At 45.3% G+C, this 23,907-nt stretch overlaps 2 protein-coding genes across 2 annotated transcripts in view; one reads left to right on the plus strand and one right to left on the minus strand.

The window, feature by feature from the left end:
- col7a1 (collagen, type VII, alpha 1) overlaps window positions 1-23,907 on the minus strand; it is a gene marked incomplete at its 5' end in the record, with an annotated part of 133,831 nt that overhangs the window by 106,107 nt on the left and 3,817 nt on the right. The window contains 14 exons of the mRNA XM_079510675.1: window positions 2,757-2,888; window positions 3,294-3,440; window positions 4,318-4,449; window positions 7,464-7,607; window positions 8,933-9,058; window positions 9,437-9,592; window positions 9,732-9,854; window positions 10,322-10,468; window positions 11,302-11,427; window positions 12,191-12,337; window positions 12,436-12,552; window positions 18,145-18,294; window positions 18,599-18,718; window positions 20,983-21,138. Coding sequence (XP_079366801.1) covers window positions 2,757-2,888; window positions 3,294-3,440; window positions 4,318-4,449; window positions 7,464-7,607; window positions 8,933-9,058; window positions 9,437-9,592; window positions 9,732-9,854; window positions 10,322-10,468; window positions 11,302-11,427; window positions 12,191-12,337; window positions 12,436-12,552; window positions 18,145-18,294; window positions 18,599-18,718; window positions 20,983-21,138 — 1,923 coding nt within the window. The remainder of the gene's footprint in view (window positions 1-2,756; window positions 2,889-3,293; window positions 3,441-4,317; window positions 4,450-7,463; window positions 7,608-8,932; window positions 9,059-9,436; window positions 9,593-9,731; window positions 9,855-10,321; window positions 10,469-11,301; window positions 11,428-12,190; window positions 12,338-12,435; window positions 12,553-18,144; window positions 18,295-18,598; window positions 18,719-20,982; window positions 21,139-23,907) is intronic.
- On the plus strand, window positions 15,859-17,643 carry LOC306929230 (ATP-binding cassette sub-family F member 2-like; the record flags this gene model as incomplete). The annotated part of the gene is made up of 1 exon (XM_079509670.1): window positions 15,859-17,643. One exon carries the CDS (start codon window positions 15,859-15,861, stop codon window positions 17,641-17,643), a length of 1,785 nt encoding a protein of 594 aa, XP_079365796.1.

Consider the following 23,907-nt stretch of genomic DNA (forward strand, 5'->3'; position numbering starts at 1 on the left):
ACACATGTGATGATGATACTAATTAAAACAGTCTGCTTCATCTACAGTGGGATTATTTCCGCCTTACCTTCAGGACATGATCCACCCCCACGCCCCTTATCACTCATCAGCTAACACAGGAAATGTGTTCAGCCCATACAAACACCCTGGCCAACACTCCAGTCCAAGTATCTCTCTCCTGGCTCCCAAGCATGTGTCCAACTCAGTATTAAGGACTGCAGACTCACTCTGAAAACTTACCTCTTCAGACTCTACCTCACCTCCTAGCACACCTTTCTTGTATCCCTTCTTGTAGCCTGTTATGATACCTGCCATACTGACACTATGCAGATACAGTATGTTGCTACTTTCTACACATAATGATGTGTTATTTAGATAAACATATAGGCCTACTTATTTAGATAGTAGGTTGTTTTAGTTTTGACCTGGTGTCCTACTCCTATAGTTTCTTTGATGCACTAAATCAGGGCTATTCAACTGGCGGCCCGCGGGCCAGATCCGGCCCGCCAAGCAAGTTTTTTTTTAATATATAAATCGTATGTTACTTATTTACTTATTATACCGGAATGGTCGGAACAACCACATACGTTCGCCATATGTACACAGACATAATAATCATAATTCTATATAGGCCTATCCGACATGTTCAGGCGGTAAAATAGCATGTTAAACACAGACTGTTTTCAACACAGACTGTTTCGTCAACTACTTGAGGATATGTCAGCTGATCATAGTGATTTACTGTTACATAATGACGTTCGGTGGTTAAGCAAGGGCAATGCGCTCAAGAGAGTATGTGACCTCAGGAAGGAAATTATAACATTTCTCCGTGACTCCAAGCAGAAGAAAGCCAACACGTTTCTGTCGCTAATGTTGGATGATGGGTTTGTGTCCAATATGTGCTTTTTAAGCGACATATTTCATCATTTGAATCAACTTAATCTGGGACTGCAGGGTAGAAATAAAACAGTTGTTGATATTGTTGAAAGTCTAACTGCATTTCAAACGAAACTAGTTCTTTTCTCATCTGATCTCACTGACAGAATGCTCCAATTTCCCAGAGTTCCTTGCATCACTTCACATTGATGAAGGTCCCCTGCAGCTTGAAATAATTGACATGCAAGCATCTTCTGCTCTGAAGCAGGCTCTTGAGAATGAATCCACCACAACATTTTGGACAAAGTGTATTCATGTCAACACATTCCCCAACATAAGAAAGCTGGCAATATCTGTGCTAACAATGTTTGGCTCAACATACACCTGTGAATCCAGCTTCTCTCACATGAATGCCATTAAAACAAACAACCGTGCCTCCTTGACAAATGAGCATTTGCATCACTGTTTGCGGGTAGCCCTCACTTCCTATGAACCCTCTTTCTCTTCCATTGCCCAGTCAAGGAAGTGCAATCTCTCTCATTAGTTGTGTGTATGTAGGCTAGGCCTGTCTGCCCCCTGCCCCCCCTGATGTTTGAGAGATATTAAGAGTGGACAATAAGATGCTGTGATTTGCTGTTGCACAGACATGAAGCACTTTTTCTCAGCACTTAGTGCTCAGCTGCACTATAAATTTGTTTTTGTTCAAGTGTTGGTGTTGGTATGTTCAGATGCACATCATGCACTTGTTTATTTTTATTTTTATTGAAATGTATAAGAAGAGATGTTGCAGTTGCACATAAATGAAGCACTTTTTCATAAGCTCAGATGCACTATACATGTGTTACAAGTGTTGGTGTTAGAATGTTCAGATGCACATCATGCACTTGTTTATTTGCAGTTGCACATAAATGAAGCACTTTTTTTGAAAAGTATACTACTTTTGCAATGTAGTTAAATAAAAGTTGTGAAAATGTGGTTGCGTGTTGTGTCAAGTGTACATATATTCATAGCACGGGGAGGCGCCGTGGCAGTCCGGCCCCCGGCCCCTTGGGTTTCTGACAATGTGGCCCCCTGAACAATTTAGTTGAATAGCCCTGCACTAAATTGTTGTTGTTTTCATTCTAGTTTTTTTTTTACCCTGTTATTTGTTGAGTAGGGTTCATGGTATTTCCTCTAATCTTGCACTCGTAAATCACTCTAGAGTCTGGGCTCTGGATGAGCATCTGTGCTAAATGCCGAAATTCTAATTGTAATCGTAAAACTTCTAAAGGGTATCAATCTTGGCCACGCAATTTTAGAATGTCTTTGTAGAATGAGCAAGAACTCGTTTTTACTTTTTTTGTTTTGTTCCGCTGCGAACCAACGACAAACATGTATGGATAATAATCCACAATAATGCAAATGATACGTTACTTTTATAAGATATAATGGTCTGTGGTCAGTGGGTACGTCTGTGTCTGGACAAATATGCCCATATATGGCCATGCCTGATGGCGGTAGTTTGTGCCGTAGATGCATAAAGGACAGTAATGTGTATGCTTATGGGGGTCCGTTACGTAATGATATACCAGAAGGAGGGAGATCCTTCCCGTAAATTTCATTGAAATGAGTGGACAAGGATTTTCTGTGCCCTCTCCAGATAATCTTCAGCTCAACGCTTTTGACCTGGCCATGACTTTCCCTGGATCATATCACACCACTATGCAAATTGTAAGGCCAATCTGACCTGGGGTGTGGACATGGCAAGGTGGGCAAACATGGTGTTTTAGGTGGGCGTGACAATTGTGTGTGCTGCCATGCATGCGTGCGTGCGTGCGTTATGCGTTATGCGTGCGTGTGTTATGCGTTATTATTCTGTTATTTGCAATGAAGTGTCTCACCTCGCTCCTCTCTCCAACGTAGGATGTATCCTCTGGCACCAGCCAGCGGTAACCATCCGAGCAGTGCAGAATTCTGTGTAACCTCTGCCACCCGCAAATTGGTGACAGTCTGTGTGGGAGTCAGGGGACCAGCTGCATGAACAAACAGAGTCAGGGAAATGGGGAAAACACACACACACACACACACACACACACACACACACACACACACACACACACACACACACACACACACACACACACACACACACACACACACACACACACACACACACACACACACACACACACACACACACACACACACACACACACACACACACACACACACAAGCCTAAGCTATTCACTCGACTTGGCTTCTTGTACGTTTTTCGACATAATGCATGCGTTTTATCCGCACACTTCAATAACCGCACACTACACAGTGTGGAAATGGATTTGAAAGGGCCAATTTATTGTTAAATGAGCACACATTGTTGTACAGTGTCGTCTACCCATACTGAATGTCTGACAGTAGGAAGGTTGGTTTACATTACCTGTGGTGACTCTGACAGACACAGGGGATCCCTCCCTGTTCTGGACTAGAGCCATGACCTTCACCTCGTACTGGGCCCCTGGGTCCAACTGGTTCAGGTCCACTAGCGTCACATCTCCTCCCACCAGCTGACTCCTCTCTTCTCCACCTGCCGCAGCAGCAGCACACAGTAGGAACAGTGATGATCACCCTATAAGCCGACTACCATAAAACACTTTTTATCCCTCCTTCTCATCATTATTCTTTTTCTTCACATCAGGAAATACCTTGTGGGTAGAATCTCTTTTATATACTGTATATACTACTGTACAATGAGGAAACCTCTGTCTGTCTGCATCCATTATTCATTTTTCTCCTCAGTGGTTTAACCACTAAATCTGAACTTTCACACAGCATTTTTCACCCCAGATCTAAGCAGTTTGATTTTTTTTTGCAACGGGCTGTGTACATGTATGCCGGCGTGCATCACTCCTGAGTAGGCGGGTGCTCGTTTATGGAAACGGGTACCACACTGGGTACTCTGACGTCTAATGGCTACAGCAAGCAATCTGACAACAGAGACAATGATTATTGCATAACCGGGTGAGGCATGCATTCCTACTGTAAGTTACTGTACATCGTTCTCGATTTACACTGTGCTCGAGTGCAGTGTCCCTGCACTGGTCTAGTAATAATAATGTTAATGCATACGATATAACAAGTAAAAATGCCCTGTGTGACTGCTTAAAGTCAGTGAGTGTACAGTACCATGTAACACTGTAAATACAGTATATGAGGCATTGCAATATAGAAAGCAAAGAGGTTATTCTGATGAAATCTTTATCCATCAGGCCAGAAGCGTACCGTCCGTTAAATATAGAAACCAAAGAGGTTATTCTGATGAAATCTTTCTCCATCAGGCCAGAGGCGCGCGTGTGTGTGTGTGTGTGTGTGTGTGTGTGTGTGTGTGTGTGTGTGTGTGTGTGTGTGTGTGTGTGTGTGTGTGTGTGTGTGTGTGTGTGTGTGTGTGTGTGTGAGAGGCGTACCATCTGTTCGCTTCCAAGCCACACGATAGGCCGTTGCTCCCTGCACGCCGACCCAGGTGACCCTGACGACCTCTCCGTGGGCCTCCTGAATTTGTAAGGACGTCACAGTTCCAACTGCAACTTGACTGGGCTCTACGGAGAAAACAGAACAGGTCAGGCTAATTGTCCCAAGCATTATGCACATGCAGTTGGAGGCCATCGATATTGTCCTTTTCTTTTTGCTGAGGTTTGCGTGATCTGCGCAAAAGGACAGTTAACCCATTTTGGGCGGGAACCCCTTTTGGTGTTTTAAACATTGTTATAATTTAGCTATTGAAAAATAGCAGATCTACAAGCTCATAGCGCTACGAGCTTGTAGGTCTGCTATTTTTGAAAAATCGTGAAAATATTTATTTCAAAAACTGGAGGATTTAGAAGGATTTTTAAAAATGTTGAGGTCAGGCCTAAATGGGTCAAATGATAAGGGACAATATCGGTGGCACCCAACTGTAGCTATATCTGGTTCATTGATTATGACCAAAACCGGTAGCCTGTACTGTAACTGTACATGAATATATTAAAGTTGTTCTTTCTTCGCTGTCGGGTGGAAACCTGTACGTTTCCACCCTGTACGTAAGGAAAAATAACCTGTGTTCCAATGGATCCAATGTAGTTATTTATTTAGTTACAAGCAGTGACGTCATTTGGGTAAGGCAAGCTATGGCAGCTGCCATACCTTGGCCCCTCAGGGAGCTGGTAGAACAAATAACCAAAAATGTCCAAAAATGACCAAATATTTCGGAGCTTTTGCTTAAATGATGCCACTGGTTACAGATTTATCCACTTTCAACATTGCGTCCCACTCCCTGTGGGCAAATTATCTAAAAGATCACAAAACGTTGCAACGTGATGCGACTGCATTGTGATCAGCTATTTGCGTTACTTTTTATGAAACACTGTCATACGACTGTCATCTAATGCTCATTTATAGGCCAGCATTGTACCTAGACCTATACAGCATACAGTTATATAACAGCATCCTCCACTCGGGATTACTGTGTAGTTCCATTCTGCCAGATATACAGTCACCTTTCTATATATAATTCTATGAAAAAATGAATTGATGTTTATATATGGACTAGTTTGTAAATATCAGAAGTTGTCCCTTATCTGTTACTCTACCTTTAATCATTAAAACCGGCAAAGCATCTGTGTAATATTTAATTTTTGCGTTGGCTATTCAATCTGTCTGTCTGTCTGTCTGTCTGTCTGTCTGTCTGTCTGTCTGTCTGTCTGTCTGTCTGTCTGTCTGTCTGTCTGTCTGTCTGTACGTGTGTAATCCACGTAACTCAAGAACCGTTCACCCCACCGATCAAATTCGACACACACGTTCCACACCACCACAAGGGGAGCAGTGTCCGGTGTCGAGTCGGTCGGACCCACGGTTGTCCAGAACTGCCCCAAAAAGGGCTCTGGACAGGGCCCCTGCCCAGGGTCCATATACAGTATGGAGGTATGGAGCTGGCCTGTTCACACCACTGACATCACACCACTCCAAATTTGGGCCTGACACAGAACTCCATATATAGGAATAAATGAACAGAGAGACACATACAGAAATGTCCATATATGGGCATAAAAGGGACACAGACAGATGAGATGGGTGGAACGGATACGCTGCATTTCCGGTTGTCCAGATTCCAGAACCAGCACAAAAGCCTCATTTGGCATGCTTGACAAAAAACTCCATATATGGACATAAAAGGATGCAATGCTTTCAGTATTGCTTGTCCCAGTTATTAAAGATAAAGCTGGTAAGGTTAGTATCCTTGATAATTATAGGCCCATAGCTATAGCCAGCATCATCTCCAAAGTAATGGAAAGAATCCTACTGGATAGGGTAACTGATTATATCCACTCCTTTGATAACCAGTTTGGTTTTAAACCAAAGCATGGTACTGACCTATGTATTATTGCTCACAAGGAAATTGTGAGCAAATACAAGGCTAGTAATTCATCAGTCCTCATGTGTTTTATTGATGTGTCCCGTGCCTTCGATAGGATTAACCATAATAAGCTCTTTATGAAAATGAAGCAAAGAGGAGTGCCCGGTTTTATTGTGAGGGTCCTGGCCTACTGGTATGCCCACCAGACCAGGTCAAATGGGGTAAGAGTATATCAGCTCCATTTGGTGTAAGCAATGGCGTGAGGCAGGGGGTCATTTTATCCCCTATCTTATTTAATTTATATATGGATGGCTTGTCTGCTCAATTGAGAACCTGTAACACAGGATGCATGGTAAACCATCTGATGTATGCAGATGACCTGGTGGTCCTCAGTCCCAGTAGTGCTGGTTTACAACAGCTCCTTGACATTTGCACTAAATATGGTGTGCAACATGATGAGGACAAACGCCTTAACTTTCCTATGTTTAAACTATCAGACAATAGTCTTGAGGTCTGGAATAAGATTAAATATCTTTTTATTACGGATCAAATGACTGATGATGATGATATATACAGACAACACTATTGCCCGAAAGTTCTATCATTGTTCCACTAAGGTGAAAGTGTCCTTGTTCAAGGCATATTGCACACCGCTTCATACTGCACACCTGTGGTCATGTTATAAAAAGTCTAGCATGCACAGGTCGCAAGTTGCATATAATGATGCTATGAGAATACTCCTTAAACAACCCAGAGGGGGAAGTGCTAGCCAGATGTTTGTCACTGCTGGATTTTTAAAGCACTTCTAAGAAATGTAATGTTTAAGTTTATGAAAAGGCTGGATGTGTCAACAAACAGTATCATTGTAGCGCTTTCAAGGTACACTGGCTAAAATGCCTCTATGTTCTGCCTGTGGGTTAAATTATGTAAGTTATGTATTTGTTTTACATTCTTTTATGATTTTTATTGCCTGTTGTATCTCTTGTATGTTAACCCCTGGTATGTATCCCTATGGACCCGAGTCTGCTAATAAAGTTGAATTGAATTGAATTGAAAAGGGACACATACATAATAACTGGGTGGGGCATGCATTTACGGTTGTCCAGGACCAGCACAAAAGTGTGTGTGTGTGTGTGTGTGTGTGTGTGTGTGTGTGTGTGTGTGTGTGTGTGTGTGTGTGTGTGTGTGTGTGTGTGTGTAGAGTGTGATGATGCATAGTACCTGTCCTGATATTCACCACGGCAGGATTTCCTTCTCGAGAGCCACTCAGTGAGGACACTGACACCCCGTAGGCAGAGTCAGCCTGCAGGCCATCAATGCTATAGGAAGTCACTTCCGCACCCACATTCTCGGTTGCCTCCACCCCTGCACCCCAAAATAAACAAAACGTAACTTTTTCAATCTGTACACGAACCTGGAGAAGTGGAGCTAGATTAAACAAGAATGACATGCATATCATTAACAACCAGGTGAAACAAGCGTTCTGCGTTGTGCATCTGTCCCCCTTTTCTGCGGCGTTACAGACTATGGGTTGAGACCATAGAGTTATAATATATCTAGAGAGCGGATGAAGAGCGACAGGCCCCCCCCCCCGCTATTCACTTCAATGGAAGTCTGGGGGCTTGGTTTAGTCTTCCGCGCGGCGTTTCAGAGTATGGGGTCAGACCCGGCCAGCCAATCAGGACTAGGTCGCGCAAAGGTCCATAGCCAACAGCAGCGATCATAAGCCAGGTTTCACCTGGCAAAAATGCAATCCTTGATTGCATATCTGTACAACCCCTCTTCTCTTAGACTCCCATCAAGTGTTGAAGACCCAAATCTATGAAAAATGCATCACAAAGTGTAAAAATTCAACATGAAATAGCAATCCAATCTGCACATGCTGCTCCCCTCATGGGTATTTTTATTGGTAACATTTCGAGACAGAAGGCTCTGCCTCAGAGGTCTGACAGTACGTTTTAACAGCGGGAGACCTTAGAGACCAACGGCGAGCGTTGCTTGAATTTCATTGGCTATCGCCCAATCGCCCACTATCGCCGGGCGACGTCGCCCAAAAGATGAATTATTTTTTATCTTTTCGCCCGACGTTCCTCCGCCCACTTTTCGACCATCGCCTGTTCGCCTGCTATCGCCTCTATCGCCAGTAGTTGCCGGGTCCCATTGACAAATAATGCACTTCCGGAGAATTTGTCTGGATAAAAGTAACTAAAATGCATGTAATACATATATTTGTGTGATCATTAGAATGTCTAGAACATGTATCATGTATTATTGTGAAAGATATCCACCGAATGTAAATTATTAATTTATTATTATTATTTTAATAATTATTATTAATGTGCATAACATTTTCATTTCATTTCATTTTTTTTACATATTTATTAACATAAGTCCTAGTAGTACAAAGTAGTAGTAAGGTTGAAATATCTTTTTTGCAAGTAGAAATGTATCCGGGTCTTACAGGGTTAAAACGTACTGTGAGGGAGAGCCTTCCGGCTCAAAACGTTACCAATAAAAATACCCACGAGGGGAGCAGCATGTGCAGATTGTATTGCTATTTCATGAAGACCCAAATCTAGCCATAACGTTTTGTTGGCCTGTCATAATCTTTTCCCATATTGATATTGACACGGCTGCCTCTTTTGTTTGTGAAAAGTGTTTAATTTGTGATCATGCTCATCTTTGCCTACCATCCTCACGGCGCCACATAATCTTATAGCCAGTTGATCTGGAGACCGCTGCCCACGTGATGCGTAGCCTCCCGCTAGTCACGTCGACAACACGAAGGCCAGAGATGGCCCCTGACCACTGCCCACCTGTAGAGCAAACATGGGTCAATTATCCTTATACAACACTGCCACACAAGTGTGGAATGCCCAGATCCCATCCCTTAAAAAATGTGGTTCATTAGCGTCCTTTAAAACAGGCCTGAAAATCGGTAATTATCACCTCTGCCTTAGAAAGATGATCACCCCTCCACCCATTTTTTTCTCCTCATACATTCAGTGTCTTACCTTTGTGATGATATTGATTTTGGTGTTATTTGTATGTTATGCTGATGAATTGAATACATAGGACCTCAATGGAAACAAGTCCAGCTAGGACCCTTTTGTGCAAATCCTTTTAGACCAAGTGTATGACTGAACCCGTGCTGTTTGCATCTCCATCATGCTCAATCAATCAATCCTACAAACCTCCATTGGCGTTAGTTCTGGAGGTGATAGTGACCACTTCCCCGAGACGTTGGCCAACCACAGGTGTAACACCAATCACCAGAGCCTCGTCCGGCTGCAGACTCTCAAGGGTGAATGACGAGGCGTCCGCCCCCAGCACGCGGGACTGCTCCCCGCCTAACACAGAGGACAACATTGGTGTTTTCTTCTCTTTGAAATGTAAGACAACATCGAATATAAGATACAAAAGTGAAAATTGTACTACTAAACAAATACAGAAAGTGTGCATGCAACTGATGCAAGACACACCACTTACTGGTGCCTTGTCTCCAGGTAACACGGTAACCTGTTGCCCCAGCAACACCTGTCCAGGCAATTCGAATTCTCCGACTGTTTACGTTTGTCACTCTCAGGTTAGTCAGGCGCCCAGCAACTTGCTCTGGAATTAATTGCACACAAGAACCATGTGTCAAAGAGTTCAGAATGTTGGCGTGGTCCCCCGATAGTTTTGTTTCTTTTCTATCAGCGAGGGCCAAAGAGTTATGTTGAGGGCACATACAGTGGGAGACACGGGAGAAAGGTTTTATTGGCAGGATTTCATCCTAGGTCATCAGTTAAGTTTGTTTGTTTCCATCTTTCTTTCCAGCTATATTTGGCTTCCATGTGTGTATCTGTAACAAGAGCCTCTTCCCTCCATCCATTGGTTATTTTTGTTTTTATTCTTTTTTATATCCCTGTTCATGAGCAGGTTTCAACTGATAATCATCAGCAATCATGTTTGATATTGTCTGGCAAGTTATTCATTCCAAAGGAACTGGACAGTAACCAAGCTGGCCAAAGACCAAAGATTGAGCCATTTGCCAAACTGGCAAACAATGCTTCCTTCATTGCGATTTGTCACCTCACCTGGTTTGATGTACACAGTGACTGGGTCCCCAGCATTTTCCCCCACCAGCGCTGTCACGCTGATGCCATAAGACACTCCCACCGTCAGGTCTCTGAGGTCAAGGGTCGTCTGGTTTCCGGGAATGTTGCGGGTTTGTTCTGTCCTCGCTGAGGTGAGACCAAACACACATCAGACATGAACATTCACACTCATCATCCCAACTCATTGGGAATGCAGATTCCCAACCTGTATGCTGTGAGGATATTGCAAGTGGGTCCCCCCCCCCCCCCCCCGCGCGCATTTGACGCGGGGGGGGGGATGCGGTACTGTTATAAAACAACATTCAGCGTACCCTCTGTGTTGAGCAGCAGGATGCGGTACTGTTATAAAACAACATTCAGCGTACCCTCTGTGTTGAGCAGCAGGATGCGGTACTGTTATAAAACAACATTCAGCGTACCCTCTGTGTTGAGCAGCAGGATGCGGTACTGTTATAAAACAACATTCAGCGTACCCTCTGTGTTGAGCAGCAGGATGCAGTACTGTTATAAAACAACATTCAGCGTACCCTCTGTGTTGAGCAGCAGGATGCAGTACTGTTATAAAACAACATTCAGCGTACCCTCTGTGTTGAGCAGCAGGATGCAGTACTGTTATAAAACAACATTCAGCGTACCCTCTGTGTTGAGCAGCAGGATGCGGTACTGTTATAAAACAACATTCAGCGTACCCTCTGTGTTGAGCAGCAGGATGCGGTACTGTTATAAAATAACATTCAGCGTACCCTCTGTGTTGAGCAGCAGGATGCGGTACTGTTATAAAACAACATTCAGCGTACCCTCTGTGTTGAGCAGCAGGATGCGGTACTGTTATAAAACAACATTCAGCGTACCCTCTGTGTTGAGCAGCAGGATGCGGTACTGTTATAAAACAACATTCAGCGTACCCTCTGTGTTGAGTAGCAGGATGCGGTACTGTTATAAAACAACATTCAGCGTACCCTCTGTGTTGAGCAGCAGGATGCGGTACTGTGTGGCCCCAGCCACTCCGGTCCAGCCCAGTCTCACAGTGCTGCCCAGAGACTCTACCACTCGCAGGTTGGAGACACTACCCACCGGCTGCTCCACTGCAACGCCAAAAGGGACAAGCATTCCATGATGACAGAATTGCATACCGATAAATATACGTACTGTACGTATGTATGTACCAATCTTGGAAACCACTAGCTAACCCTTTACTTCATTATTTTTAAGATAAAAAAATAAATATTCTGTAGAAAATGGATTCCAAGATTGCATATTCTACGGGCCAGCGGCTTGGAATAAACTCCCATTCCACAGGCAGCCTCTGTAGACAGCTTTAAAGCACAGATCAAGACCTATTTCTTCACTCTTGCTTTTAGTTGATTTTTGAGGGGCGTTAGCCCCTTCTATATTCAGCTAAGTGTAGAATTTCGTCTTACACAGATTCAATTCCCATTGACAATGAATGGAGAATTTACATCATATGTAGGTGTAAATGCCATTGACAATGAATGGATAATTCACATCATATGTAGACGAGAAAATCTGCTATTTTTGTCCTACACAAAGATTGATTAAATTCCCATTGAGAATGAATGGATGATGTACGATGATAAGAGCACCCCTCACTTCACACAGGTGTGATTTTTAAATCTACGTATGTGTTGTTATTCATGCCCTCACTGTTTTGCCTGATTGCCTTTTTGCTATTATTTTAATGTTGTTGCTATTATAAAAAGCACTTTGAGCTGCAGTTTATGTCATGAAAGGTGCTATAAAAATAAATTATTATTATTATTATTGTTATTATATGTACTGTACACAAGTCAAGAACTATACTGATCCCCCACTGGCCATGTCCCTGACCTGAGGATGTGGTGGACACAGGTGTGGCCTCCTCACGGCCTTCATACAGGGTGTAGAGGGTGATGATGTACTCTGTACTGGGCAGAAGACCCGTCAGCTCATAGGCGGTGGTGCCTCTGGGGAAGGACTGGCTCTGCACACGGCCTCCTGAAGTCAGGGACGACATCAAACATGTTTCACTGTTCTCAGCAGGAATATGGCGGGTGCGTGGTGTCAAAGTTACGCACGTGAATGTAACAACCGACCTTCTCCCTGCTTCCATTCCAGCCGGTATCCTCTGGAGGCCTGGATGAGTTTCCAGGTGAGGCGGATGGTGGAGGGACCAGCGGTGGCGGCCCTAAGGATCTGCTGCTCCTGTCGCTCTGCGGAAAGCACAACATGGTAGGATACAGACATCACATCATATATTCTTTTAACATCATCTCATTCATACATACATTAACTGTGAGAATGTTCATATAGATCACTTGTGATGTCATTGCAATAACAAACAGCAATAAAGAGATTCAAACAGCATCAAACTCTAACCCTTCCTCTTCATAAAACACACACATTAGTCACGCTAGAATAGATTTCAGTCTCTGTGTAGCACGGAAGATACAGTATGTGTGGAAGCACTTCAAAGAATATGAGCGAGATTCCCAATGGTAAAGGAGAAAGTTCAAAAGATGGTGAACACTGTATTTGCAGATGAATGACGTGGTCATAAGACCTTGAAATGTGCAAATAAGATGGATATTGTCTTGCTTGTTTGTTTGTTTGTTGACATTAGACAACCACATGTCTCCTCTGACACACATATAATCACCAGCTGCTTCCTACCACCTGACAGTGAGGAGTTTCATCAGGAGAGAGTAACTCATCCAAAGGAACTCAGAGTCATTATCCTTCCCTGTTCCGTTCCCTGTTGAACTAGGAGTCACTAGTGCGTGCAACGACAAAGAACAAAGCGGGCCCAAATATAACCACCAATGTCTTGTCTTCCCACAACTTCCCACAACTGGTCGAACACAGCCAATTGTGTTCATTGGAGCACTCGGCCTAGCCGGAGGGAGGCACCATGGAGGACATCACTTGTACAGAGGGAGCTCAGTGATATTGTCCTGTTAAGAAAACAAGCTCATAACACGTCACCCACGCAAAGCTTGTACACCTGTATAGATCAGTAACACAGTCATGCGCACATTTTAAAATAAGGCTTGAGTGGTTAAAGGTTTTGCTGGCACATTATGTCTTCAGGACCTTTGTGGCACAGAATAATAGTCAGTCGTGTCAATACAAAGGTTCTTGCTTCTGATCCAAGGATAGTGTTTGTCTAGTTTGTACCTCTCTCAGAGACACAATATGACTCAGAGTAATCCAGTAGAGTGTACAGTACCTCGCACTCTCACTGCAGAGGTTGTGAGTTCAAATTTGTCCTGACTTGAAAGAACATGAATGAGATTCCCAATGAGTCCAAAACACATTGATAGCGTGTGGTTGGTGTGGTAACGAGATCACACCACTGGCGAAAGAAAAAGTTCAAAAGATGGTGAACACAATGGAATGCCTTTATATCTCGCCTTTTTCCAAAGGCCTTTACAATGTATATCACATCCACCCATTCACACACCTACGGCGAAGGAAACCATGCAAAGTATGAACATGCTCATCGGGAGGTCCTTGTTCAAGGACACTTCTACTAGCAGCCAAGAGGAGCAGAAAATCTGAACTGAGCGCCCCCTGTTGGTACCCTAAACATACATAGGGACGGAGTGGTTGCACCACTCAAAAATAAAGAGATTCCCAAACAGACAGAATGTGAAATATTTTCCAAAGAAAAAAACATTTGTCACATGCGTCTTAGTTTAAATGAGCTGTATAATTATCTTACAGAACGATTCATTCGAAAAGATAAATACCATTAAATCAGCATGCATTGTAGAAATGCTGTATTCTGGTATTTCATTGGCAACGCAACAGCAAGTCCTTCAGCTGTAAATGTGATGCTTGGTCCTTTTATCCTGACAATGTATTCCAGAAGCATGAATCACTGCTGTCAGACACATCTCAACACACGCAGGAACAACATCAGACATTACAAAGAGCTGTGCAAGCAACTGCACTGGTTTATGCAGAAACAAACAGGAGAGAGAAAAGCCTAAGTAAGTAAAGTTTAAGTGAGTGTGGTCTGTGTATTGTATACATCCAACATCTCTGGCAGGATACGAGCTTAGAGAGCTTTCCTCCACACATCAGATACTCTCTATCTAGCGGCAGTGGCCCGGCTTGTGACTCAGCCTCAAACACAAACCCAAGTACCACAGATCCCACTGAGTGGCGTTACTCACAGGAGGAAGATGCCGTGCGTGTATCTGTATAATGAGGGTGTAGGTGTGCTCGCTCGCGATGTTCCTACAACAGAACTAAACGGTAACATGTGTCGACTTTTCAGAGGAGACGGAACACAACAACAAAGATGTTTGTTGGCCCTCCCTGTCTATCTCAAATTTCCATTCCCCTTCCTGCGGCATGGTTGGCAGGCCATGGCAGAAACAAAGAAATAAGGAAAGAATTCCTTTCCAGAAGCATTCTTTCTATATTTATCACGAGACTTTGTGTCGATTTGGGGTGGATTTGTGTGAGGCACGGAGTGAATGGGGGAATTGATCATTTCCAGAGAGAGTCTCTATGTACTGTATTTGGTGTGTTGGGACTCGTTGGAGGCAGTGGTTCCCAAACGTTTCAGGCCAGCCCAAGACCCAAAAGAGAGATTAGACCCGGGATCCAAACTAGTGAAAATAGCAGATCTACAAGCGACGTAAACTTGTCGCCCACATATGGCATTGGCTAAATGCTGGAATCCAACAAAACTGTTTTACATCATGAAGGCGTATCCATTAAGAGTTCAGCGGATATTTCATAATCCAGGGTGCTTATAGACATTAGTCATGGACAGGTCACATGGAAACATATGCATTGAATATGTTCTTTTTTCCCCTTATTTCATAATGTTATTATTTTAGCTATCACAAATCTGTCGACCGTCCACAAATCCGGCGCCACAAATCCGGCGCAGAGGCTATGCTTGACAGGCAAAATTCCACAACAGTGACATCAGCTGGCAATTTTTTCATTGCAGCTCAAAAGGCTTCCGAACACACAGAGAAAACCACCACAAAACCGAAAATCCACTCAATGTTCATAGTTCAGGTTGTTTGGGTGTAATTGAGGTCATAAAACCAAAAAGAAAAAAATCACACTTGTGTATCATCATACATCATCACACATCACATTCCGTACTCAGCCAATCAGATCATCACATTCTACATAAACAAACACGGACATACACAGAATGTTCCAATCACACAAAGATTTGGCAGCCCCCCTGTAGAAACTCTGAGGACCGCCTAGGGGTCCCGGACCCCCTGTTGAAGACCCCTTCTCTAGTGCCACATCACGGCTGTTACTTATGTTGTCAGTAATTAATCACCGTGGCAACGTGCTCTTGGCCGGGGTTAACAACACCATATTTGGGCACGGGTGGTGTGGTGACCGTGACATCATCACGTCTTATAAAACCGTCCGACCAGAGTGTCACACTTTAAATAGCAGCCGAGTGGAGTGTATGTCTGCGTGCTCTGAGAAGTGCTCCCTCTAGTGGTGTGTGTGCTTAGACGTGGTTAGCGATGCCAAAGAAGCCAACTAGGAAGGAGGCCAAGGCCCGCCAGCGCACCGCAGAGAACGGCGCCGAGAAGAGGAACGGAGTGGACAGCCTGACCAAGGGGTTGGACCAGTGCCACCTGGCGGCGGCGGCGCCCGACGAGGCACGCTCGGTGACGGGCGTGCTGGCCTCGCACGCCGACAGCAAAGACGTGCACATCGCCAGCCTGTCGCTCACCTTCCACGGCCAGGAGCTGCTGACAGACACGAGCCTGGAGCTGAACGCCGGCCGCCGCTATGGCCTCCTCGGCCTCAACGGCACTGGAAAGTCCATGCTGCTGTCGGCCTTGAGCCGCCGCGAGCTCCCCGTGCCGGAGCACATCGACATCTACCACCTGACACGGGAGATGCCGCCCAGCGACAAGACGCCGCTGGAGTGCGTGATGGAGGTGGACGAGCAGCGGGTGGCGCTGGAGAGGGAGACGGAGAGGCTCGCCGCCGACGACTCGGAGTGCGATCGGCTGGCGGAGCTGTACGAGCGGTTGGAGGAGCTGGACGCCGGCCGGGCCGAGGCGCGCGCCTCGCGCATCCTGCATGGCCTGGGCTTCGGCGCTGCCGAGCAGCGAAAGAAAATGGCGGACTTCAGCGGCGGTTGGAGGATGCGCGTGGCTCTGGCACGTGCGCTCTTCATCAAGCCCTTCATGCTGCTCCTCGACGAGCCCACCAACCACCTGGACCTGGACGCCTGCGTGTGGCTGGAGGAGGAGCTGCGTGGCTTCACACGCATCCTGGTGCTGGTGTCGCACTCGCAGGACTTCCTGAACGGCGTGTGTACCAACATCATCCACCTGCACCAGCAGAAGCTGAAGGACTACACAGGCAACTACGACCAGTACGTGAAGACGCGCGAGGAGCTGGAGGAGAACCAGATGAAGAGCTTCACCCGGGAGCAGAACGAGATTGCGCACATGAAGTCGTACATCGCCAAGTTCGGCCACGGCTCTGCCAAGCTGGCGCGGCAGGCCCAAAGCAAGGAGAAGACGCTGCAGAAGATGGTGGCGTCGGGCCTGACGGAGCGCGTCTCCGCCGACAAGACGCTGTCCTTCTACTTCCCCCCCTGCGGGAAGATCCCGCCCCCCGTCATCATGGTCCAGAACGTGAGCTTCAGGTACGCCGACGACGCCCAGCACATCTACAAGGACCTGGAGTTCGGCATCGACCTGGACACCCGCGTGGCTCTGGTCGGACCCAACGGGGCGGGCAAGTCCACGCTGCTCAAACTGCTGATGGGAGACCTGCTGCCCACCGACGGCATGATCCGCACGCACTCCCACGTGAAGATCGGCCGATACCACCAGCACCTGACGGAGCAGCTGGAGATGGAGCTGTCCCCACTGGAGTACATGATGAAGTGGTACCCGGAGGTCAAGGAGATGGCGGAGATGAGGAAGATTGTGGGCCGCTACGGCCTGACGGGGAAGCAGCAGGTCAGCCCCATCGGGAGCCTGTCGGACGGACAGAAGTGCCGGGTATGCTTCGCCTGGCTGGCCCAGCAGCACCCGCACATGCTGTTCCTGGACGAGCCCACCAACCACCTGGACATCGAGACCATCGACGCGCTGGCCGACGCCATCAACGAGTTCGAGGGCGGCGTGATGCTGGTCAGCCACGACTTCAGGCTCATCCAGCAGGTGGCGCAGGAGATCTGGGTGTGCGAGAACCAGACCATCACCAAGTGGAACAAGGACATCCTGGCCTACAAGGAGCACCTGAAACGCAAGATCATCCACAAGCAGCAAGCAACCTCATAACATCTACCGTATAAGATCCACAAGCAGCAAGGAAGCACATAACCAGGCCTGGATTAACAATGGAATTTAGTAGAGCTTAAGCTCCAGGGCCCGCAGCCTGCAAGGCCCTGTGCGAGAGACTATTTCAAATAGGTACAGCTGTTGCTTCCGTCTAAACCGTATTCATAGGTCACCGATTTTACTGTAACACAGGAACCCCCGCTAGTGTTTTTGGTCGTCCAACAGTTTCTTAACCACTTGGTGAGAGGAGACTCAATAATCACACTTGTGTGAAGTGAGGGGCGCTCTTATCATCATACATCATCACATTCCGGCAAATCACAATTGGCGTCTTCACTTTTCTGCCCTCACTTTTTCTCCTCAATATGTACTTTGCTCAGCCAATCAAATCATCGCTATGCGGTGGTCAGCCAATCAAATCATCGTTATGATTCACACAAAGCTGGGCATAGGGCATTTTTTGAGGGGCCTCAAACTTTGTGGCGCATTTCGTCGACCTACCAATCTTGAAGCGGGCCGTTGCCACGGGGCCCTCGATGTTGCCCTCGTAGAGAGGAATGATGGTGACGATGTACTCGGTGTCCACCTGAATGTTGGCCAGCGTGTGAGACTCACTGTTACCGTTGACCTCCACGGTGTCCACATCTCGACCTTTCAGCACAGAGAGGGTCATCGAGACAAGACAGACAGACGAATATGTTGATGAGATTTCATAAAATATGTAAATATTTTTATAGAATACTTTTATTTCGATTCATTGACATGACTAGCATTTACGCATGTTTATCAGTGGTACAATTTTTTTTTACTTAAGTAAAAGTACCAATACTGCAATATAGAAGCACTCTGTTAACAAGTGAAAAGTCTGGAATTCAAAATGTACCTAAAGTATGAAAAGAAAAAGTACTCATTATGCAGAATGTCCTGTTTCAAGTTTAGTTTCTAAGAATCTGACCTGTAAAGGGTCCGTAGACCAGACGGTAAGATCTGGCTGAACGGACGCCCCTCCATCTCACACGCACACTGCCCTCAGACTCTGTCTCCACTGTCAGCTGCTGCACCGCCTCCAGACGCACTGACGCACGCACGCACGCACGCACGCACGCACGCACGCAAGCACACACACACACACACACACACACACACACACACACACACACACACAGCTTTCAAAAACAACACGTGCATGCATGACCACCCATGTCATCATGATGCTAATCTCTCGAGACAGATTTTCTTTTGCCAATGGGTTACCATATTGTCATGATACTGACATACAGACAAACTGTGCATACAAACATAGTTACATATATACTGTGCATACAAACATAGTTACATACATACTGTGCATACAAACATGCGTGCATACTGTGCATACATAGTAAGTATGCACAGTATGCAGTATGCACGCATGTTTGTATGCACAGTATAATAGACATACTACGTTGAATTCCCAACTGGAAAGTGGCCAGGACATTTATGAAATTAAAATCACTTCAGGAAAAAAGCAACTAAAATCTCTGTCCCTCTCTGGGAAACTAAGTTCTCTCAGTCTGTAGAGTGATCCTGCTCTGCCCAAGGTCTACACACACCCTGCCCTTAAACACTCTGTTCAGTCTGTTGAGTGATCCTGCTCTTCCCAAGGTCTACACACACCCTGCCCTTAAACACTCTGTTCAGTCTGTAGAGTGATCCTGCTCTTCCCAAGGTCTACTCACACCCTGCCCTTAAACACTCTGTTCTCAGTCTGTAGAGTGATCCTGCTCTGCCCAAGGTCTACTCACACCCTGCCCTTAAACACTCTGTTCTCAGTCTGTAGAGTGATCCTGCTCTTCCCAAGGTCTACACACACCCTGCCCTTAAACACTCTGTTCCCTAGATTCCACAACGGGCCCAGGTGTGTGCAGCATTGACAAATAAAGGTAGATGCCCCTTTCGGCTCTGGGGCGTGTGTCTCTGTTGAAGGCAACACTTTCCCGAGATTCCTTGCGAAGCAGAGTGGAAGCAAAATTTAAAAAAATCAAAATTATAAAAATGTCTTCAAAATCCTGACAATTTTCTGAAAAACCTTATGTTTCTGTATCAGTGGTGCTCAATATTTCATGTCAAGGACCCCAAAAATCATATGTAATATGCCTCTGCCCCCCAAATGAAAATATGTTGTTCCAGGAACCTCCCCAGAAGCAAAGATTTGAGTTAAAATGTTCACTCTGTAATAATATATATTCAAAGATTTGAGGCACATTTTCACGATTTTTCAAAAATAGCAGACATACAAGTTCATAGCGTGGCATTTGGTGCCGCGCTATGAGCTTGTAGATCTGCTATTTTTCAATAGCTAAAGTATAACATAATGCTTTAAAACACCAAAAGGGGTTCCCGCCCCAAAATGGGTTAAATGCCATTGAAATTGAAATTAGGTCAAATGTCCACCAAATATGACGTAAATTTGTGGCAACAGGCACAATATTGGCAGATTGGCTATTATGAGATGATGCATGATGATGTACGATGATAAGAGCGCCCCTCACTTCACACGGGGGTATATCTATGGTGTGCAGACTCTTGGCAGTGCCTAAGATTGGCAGCAGTTGGAACCAACGAGAAGGAATGTAGGCGGCCCCTATCACCATGTCCCTCACTCATTATTATGGATCCCACCACAGTTCTAGGCAAACCCCGCTGTGATTGGCCATTAGCCGCTGTGATTGACAAATTATTCTCATTTTGCAACTGCATGCCTAACCTAACCTTAAACCAGTAACTTAACCCCTAAACTATGTCTAAACCCAATCTGGGAACCCATCAGAAAAAAAAGGAAAAGGTCTTGAGAGACTAGCCTAAACCAAATCCTTCCTAACCCTAACCTCAGTAAAACAATGCCTGCCCAGGAGCCGAACAGACACATGGTAACTTTGGTAAGGCAGGTCATCATGACACTAATGTTGGTGGGATACATAATCACGCGTCCCTCACCCTCTACAATACGCACGCACGCACGCACGCACGCACGCACGCACGCACGCACGCACGCACGCACGCACGCACGCACGCACGCACACACACACACACACACAGACACACACACACACACACACAAAATACATGCTGCATGCATACATTCTGTATCATTCTCTTTTACTTGTGCACTTAGATTACAGTAGGCCACATGACTCATCATGATTGAAAACATGTCTAAGGCCATGTATTAAGCGTCATCACATTCTCTGGTCACCTGTGAGGGTTAAGGTAACAAAGACAAACTCTCTGGTCATCTGTGAGGGTTAAGGTAGCAAGTACGAACACAGCACTAGAGAGGAGGAAGGACGGTGTACTCACGTGTGCGTGCGTTGAGGGTGGAGGGAGACGGAGAGTTTCGGGGGGACAGGGGATAAAGGCTGACGACATACTCTGTGTCTGGCTGAAGCCTCTCCAAGGTGATAGACGTGGAATCTGCAGAAAGAGTCTGCTCCAATAGCTGGGCCGCAGGTTGACCTATTCTTCCCACCATGCAAATCACACCACAGGAACAAGAGCAGCGTACAAATAAGTATCAGAAACAGACAAGTCAACAGTCACCTGTACAATATTCACAATTTACAGCTTGGCCCAACCAGGACATTTACGTTATGGATTTGAAGCTACAGCTTAAGTTGTCCATACAGCTATTGCTAGTGTATTTTTATGACATAATTTAGTTGTCATAAAGACATACATAAAGAGCTGAAAGTTGTATTCAAAATCCAAACACTCCCCTCATTTTATTTAGCTGACGGAAAAATGTTAATAAAACATGTTAATAAACAGTAGGCTATAGAATTGATGTCAGCAATATGCAATGCACTGCTGAATTTCATGTGCTACAACAGTGAAATCAAGAGTGTACAAATGGAACCAAATAGACTCGCAACAACAACTGCATGTCATTGTGGGACTATCCACAACCTTGTCAGGACATCTAATCACCCTCATCATAGCAGCCTCAGAAACCACAGGCGTTTTACCCTCATCAGGACATGAATAGCCTACACCAGAAAAACTATAATTATAATCATTTTAGCCTTACAATAATATAATTTGTCTCATTATTTTAATGCACTAGATGTGAGTGGACACATGTGTTCGGCATCAGTATTCAGATAAAGGTTTTAAGGCGATTTTGTAGCAGCCATTGAACACAATACAACACTACATTTTCACCCCTGTCTGTGTCTGTGTCCATGTGTCTCTGTTTGTGTGGGAGGGGCCTGTTTCTTAGAAAAAATCTAATAAGCCTATCTCACAGAATTTCCCCACCCCCTAAATACGCCCCCTTTCGGGGTTAGTGGTGATAGCGTGACGTCACTCCATAGACGCTACATGTTAACAGAGGTAATTTAAGAAGTCTACAACTTTTGTTTTCTCAAGGTAAGGTTTGTTCTATCTGTTCGAGCTGATTTACCATCTTGTTTGCGTCATAATAATATTGGTCTGTCATATTTTTACATTAGAAAATGTACTTAGATTCTCCAGAGAAAAAAACGTGTAAATGCTAATGTTAAATGACACCACTATTTACCGGAAGTGGGCGTGGAAAGCGGGCTGTGAGATAGGCCTATTGCCAAATATCATGAACGCTACATCCAATTGGAATACAGTTTTATAGGCCTCTACAGAAAGCACCTCCAGAAGCAGTATAACTTCTGCCCCTAAGGGAGCCACAACAAACACACAAGGTTATAGCTTGGCATGGCCAGACTTATATCCAAGGGCTTTCTTTCCCCCACTGGGAGATTTGTCTGGTTTCCAGGCTGAAAAGGTTACACTATCTGTCGTGCAAATACAATTAATGTCGCCCCAAAGCTTCCTTGTGTCCCGACGGCTGCGCCTCACCACACTTTTCCTAGTAATGTCAAGTCCATGGAAAAATCAAGTCACTGAATGTTTACGTATTAGCACACTTAAAGCTTAATTGAGCTTGAGCTTCATGAAAAAGGTATAGGATATCATGTGTATGCATGTGTGTGCTTGCATGTTGATTTATGATGTCTGAAAGATGCGCACTTGCTAGCAATTATAAATAAACCACTCCTCTCAGAATACAGATGGACCGAATTAAGATAAACACACACACACACACACACACACACACACACACACACACACACACACACACACACACACACACACACACACACACACACACACACACACACACACACACACACACACACACACACACACACACACACACACACACACACACACACACACACACACACACACACACATGTACTAGCTTAGCCAGACTGGAGGACCTCCCTATGAGACTGGCACTCATGCCATGTCTTGTCCTGAAATGACACACCGGACCTGCCATTACTGTCTGCCATGACTGCCATGCAGTCAGGGCTAAATTAGCCATTGGGGCCGTGGCCCAGGGGCCCTTGGCTCTCAGGGGCCCTTCTGGGAAAATGTAAAGCCCTGTAATGGGTTTGAGGCCCTGAAAAAAGATCCTGGGGACCTTCATTGGCCATTGATTTTGTTAAATTTAGGTAAAAAAAATGATAAAAACACAAAAAAACTCGAAAATTCTGCGTGCACAAAAAATGTACCGGCCCAGGGGCCCTTGTGGGGTTAATCCGTCCCTGCATGCAGTGGGATAAGCTGTCTATATATCAATGTCCTCAGGGGACACTTTTCCTGGATGAATCATGGTGGTATCAACCACCCCAAGCCGTCTTTACTCATTCACTACAAACAGTAAAAGCCTCAGCATTAATTGATCCATTTATAACTGGTATAACACAGGTGGAGGTCCATTTGGTTACATTTATATACTCTCTGAGTGCAACTGACTAACACTGAGGATTCACTGAGGTTCTGCCAAATCCTCCGTCTCTGATATTCCGTCTACCAGGCAGCAGCTGATGAGGGCTGGGCGCATTTGATTTCTGAGGTAATACTTTGGGCAGTAAATCTTCCCATTCACAGCCTGAGGGGCTGAAACAGAAGCTCATCTTTCCCCTACTCAATAGATTTGAGAAATGTTTCCAACTTGCATCAACCAGGTTATTACCCTTTTGCACTAATTAACCCTCCTTTTTTCTCCCTCTATGCCTCCACGCTGGCCCAGACATGGTTGTGTGTCAGATGTTTTAGTCACATGGAGGAGTGAGAGCTAGGGCATAACTGCAGAAAGACGCTCATAGCAAACTGAGTTTGAGCTTGAGTTGAAGAGAGTCAAACGACAGACAGACAGACAGACAGACAGACAGACAGACA

Source organism: Electrona antarctica (genome assembly GCF_951216825.1).
Source record: "Electrona antarctica genome assembly, chromosome: 9".
Taxonomy (NCBI): Eukaryota; Metazoa; Chordata; class Actinopteri; order Myctophiformes; family Myctophidae; genus Electrona; species Electrona antarctica.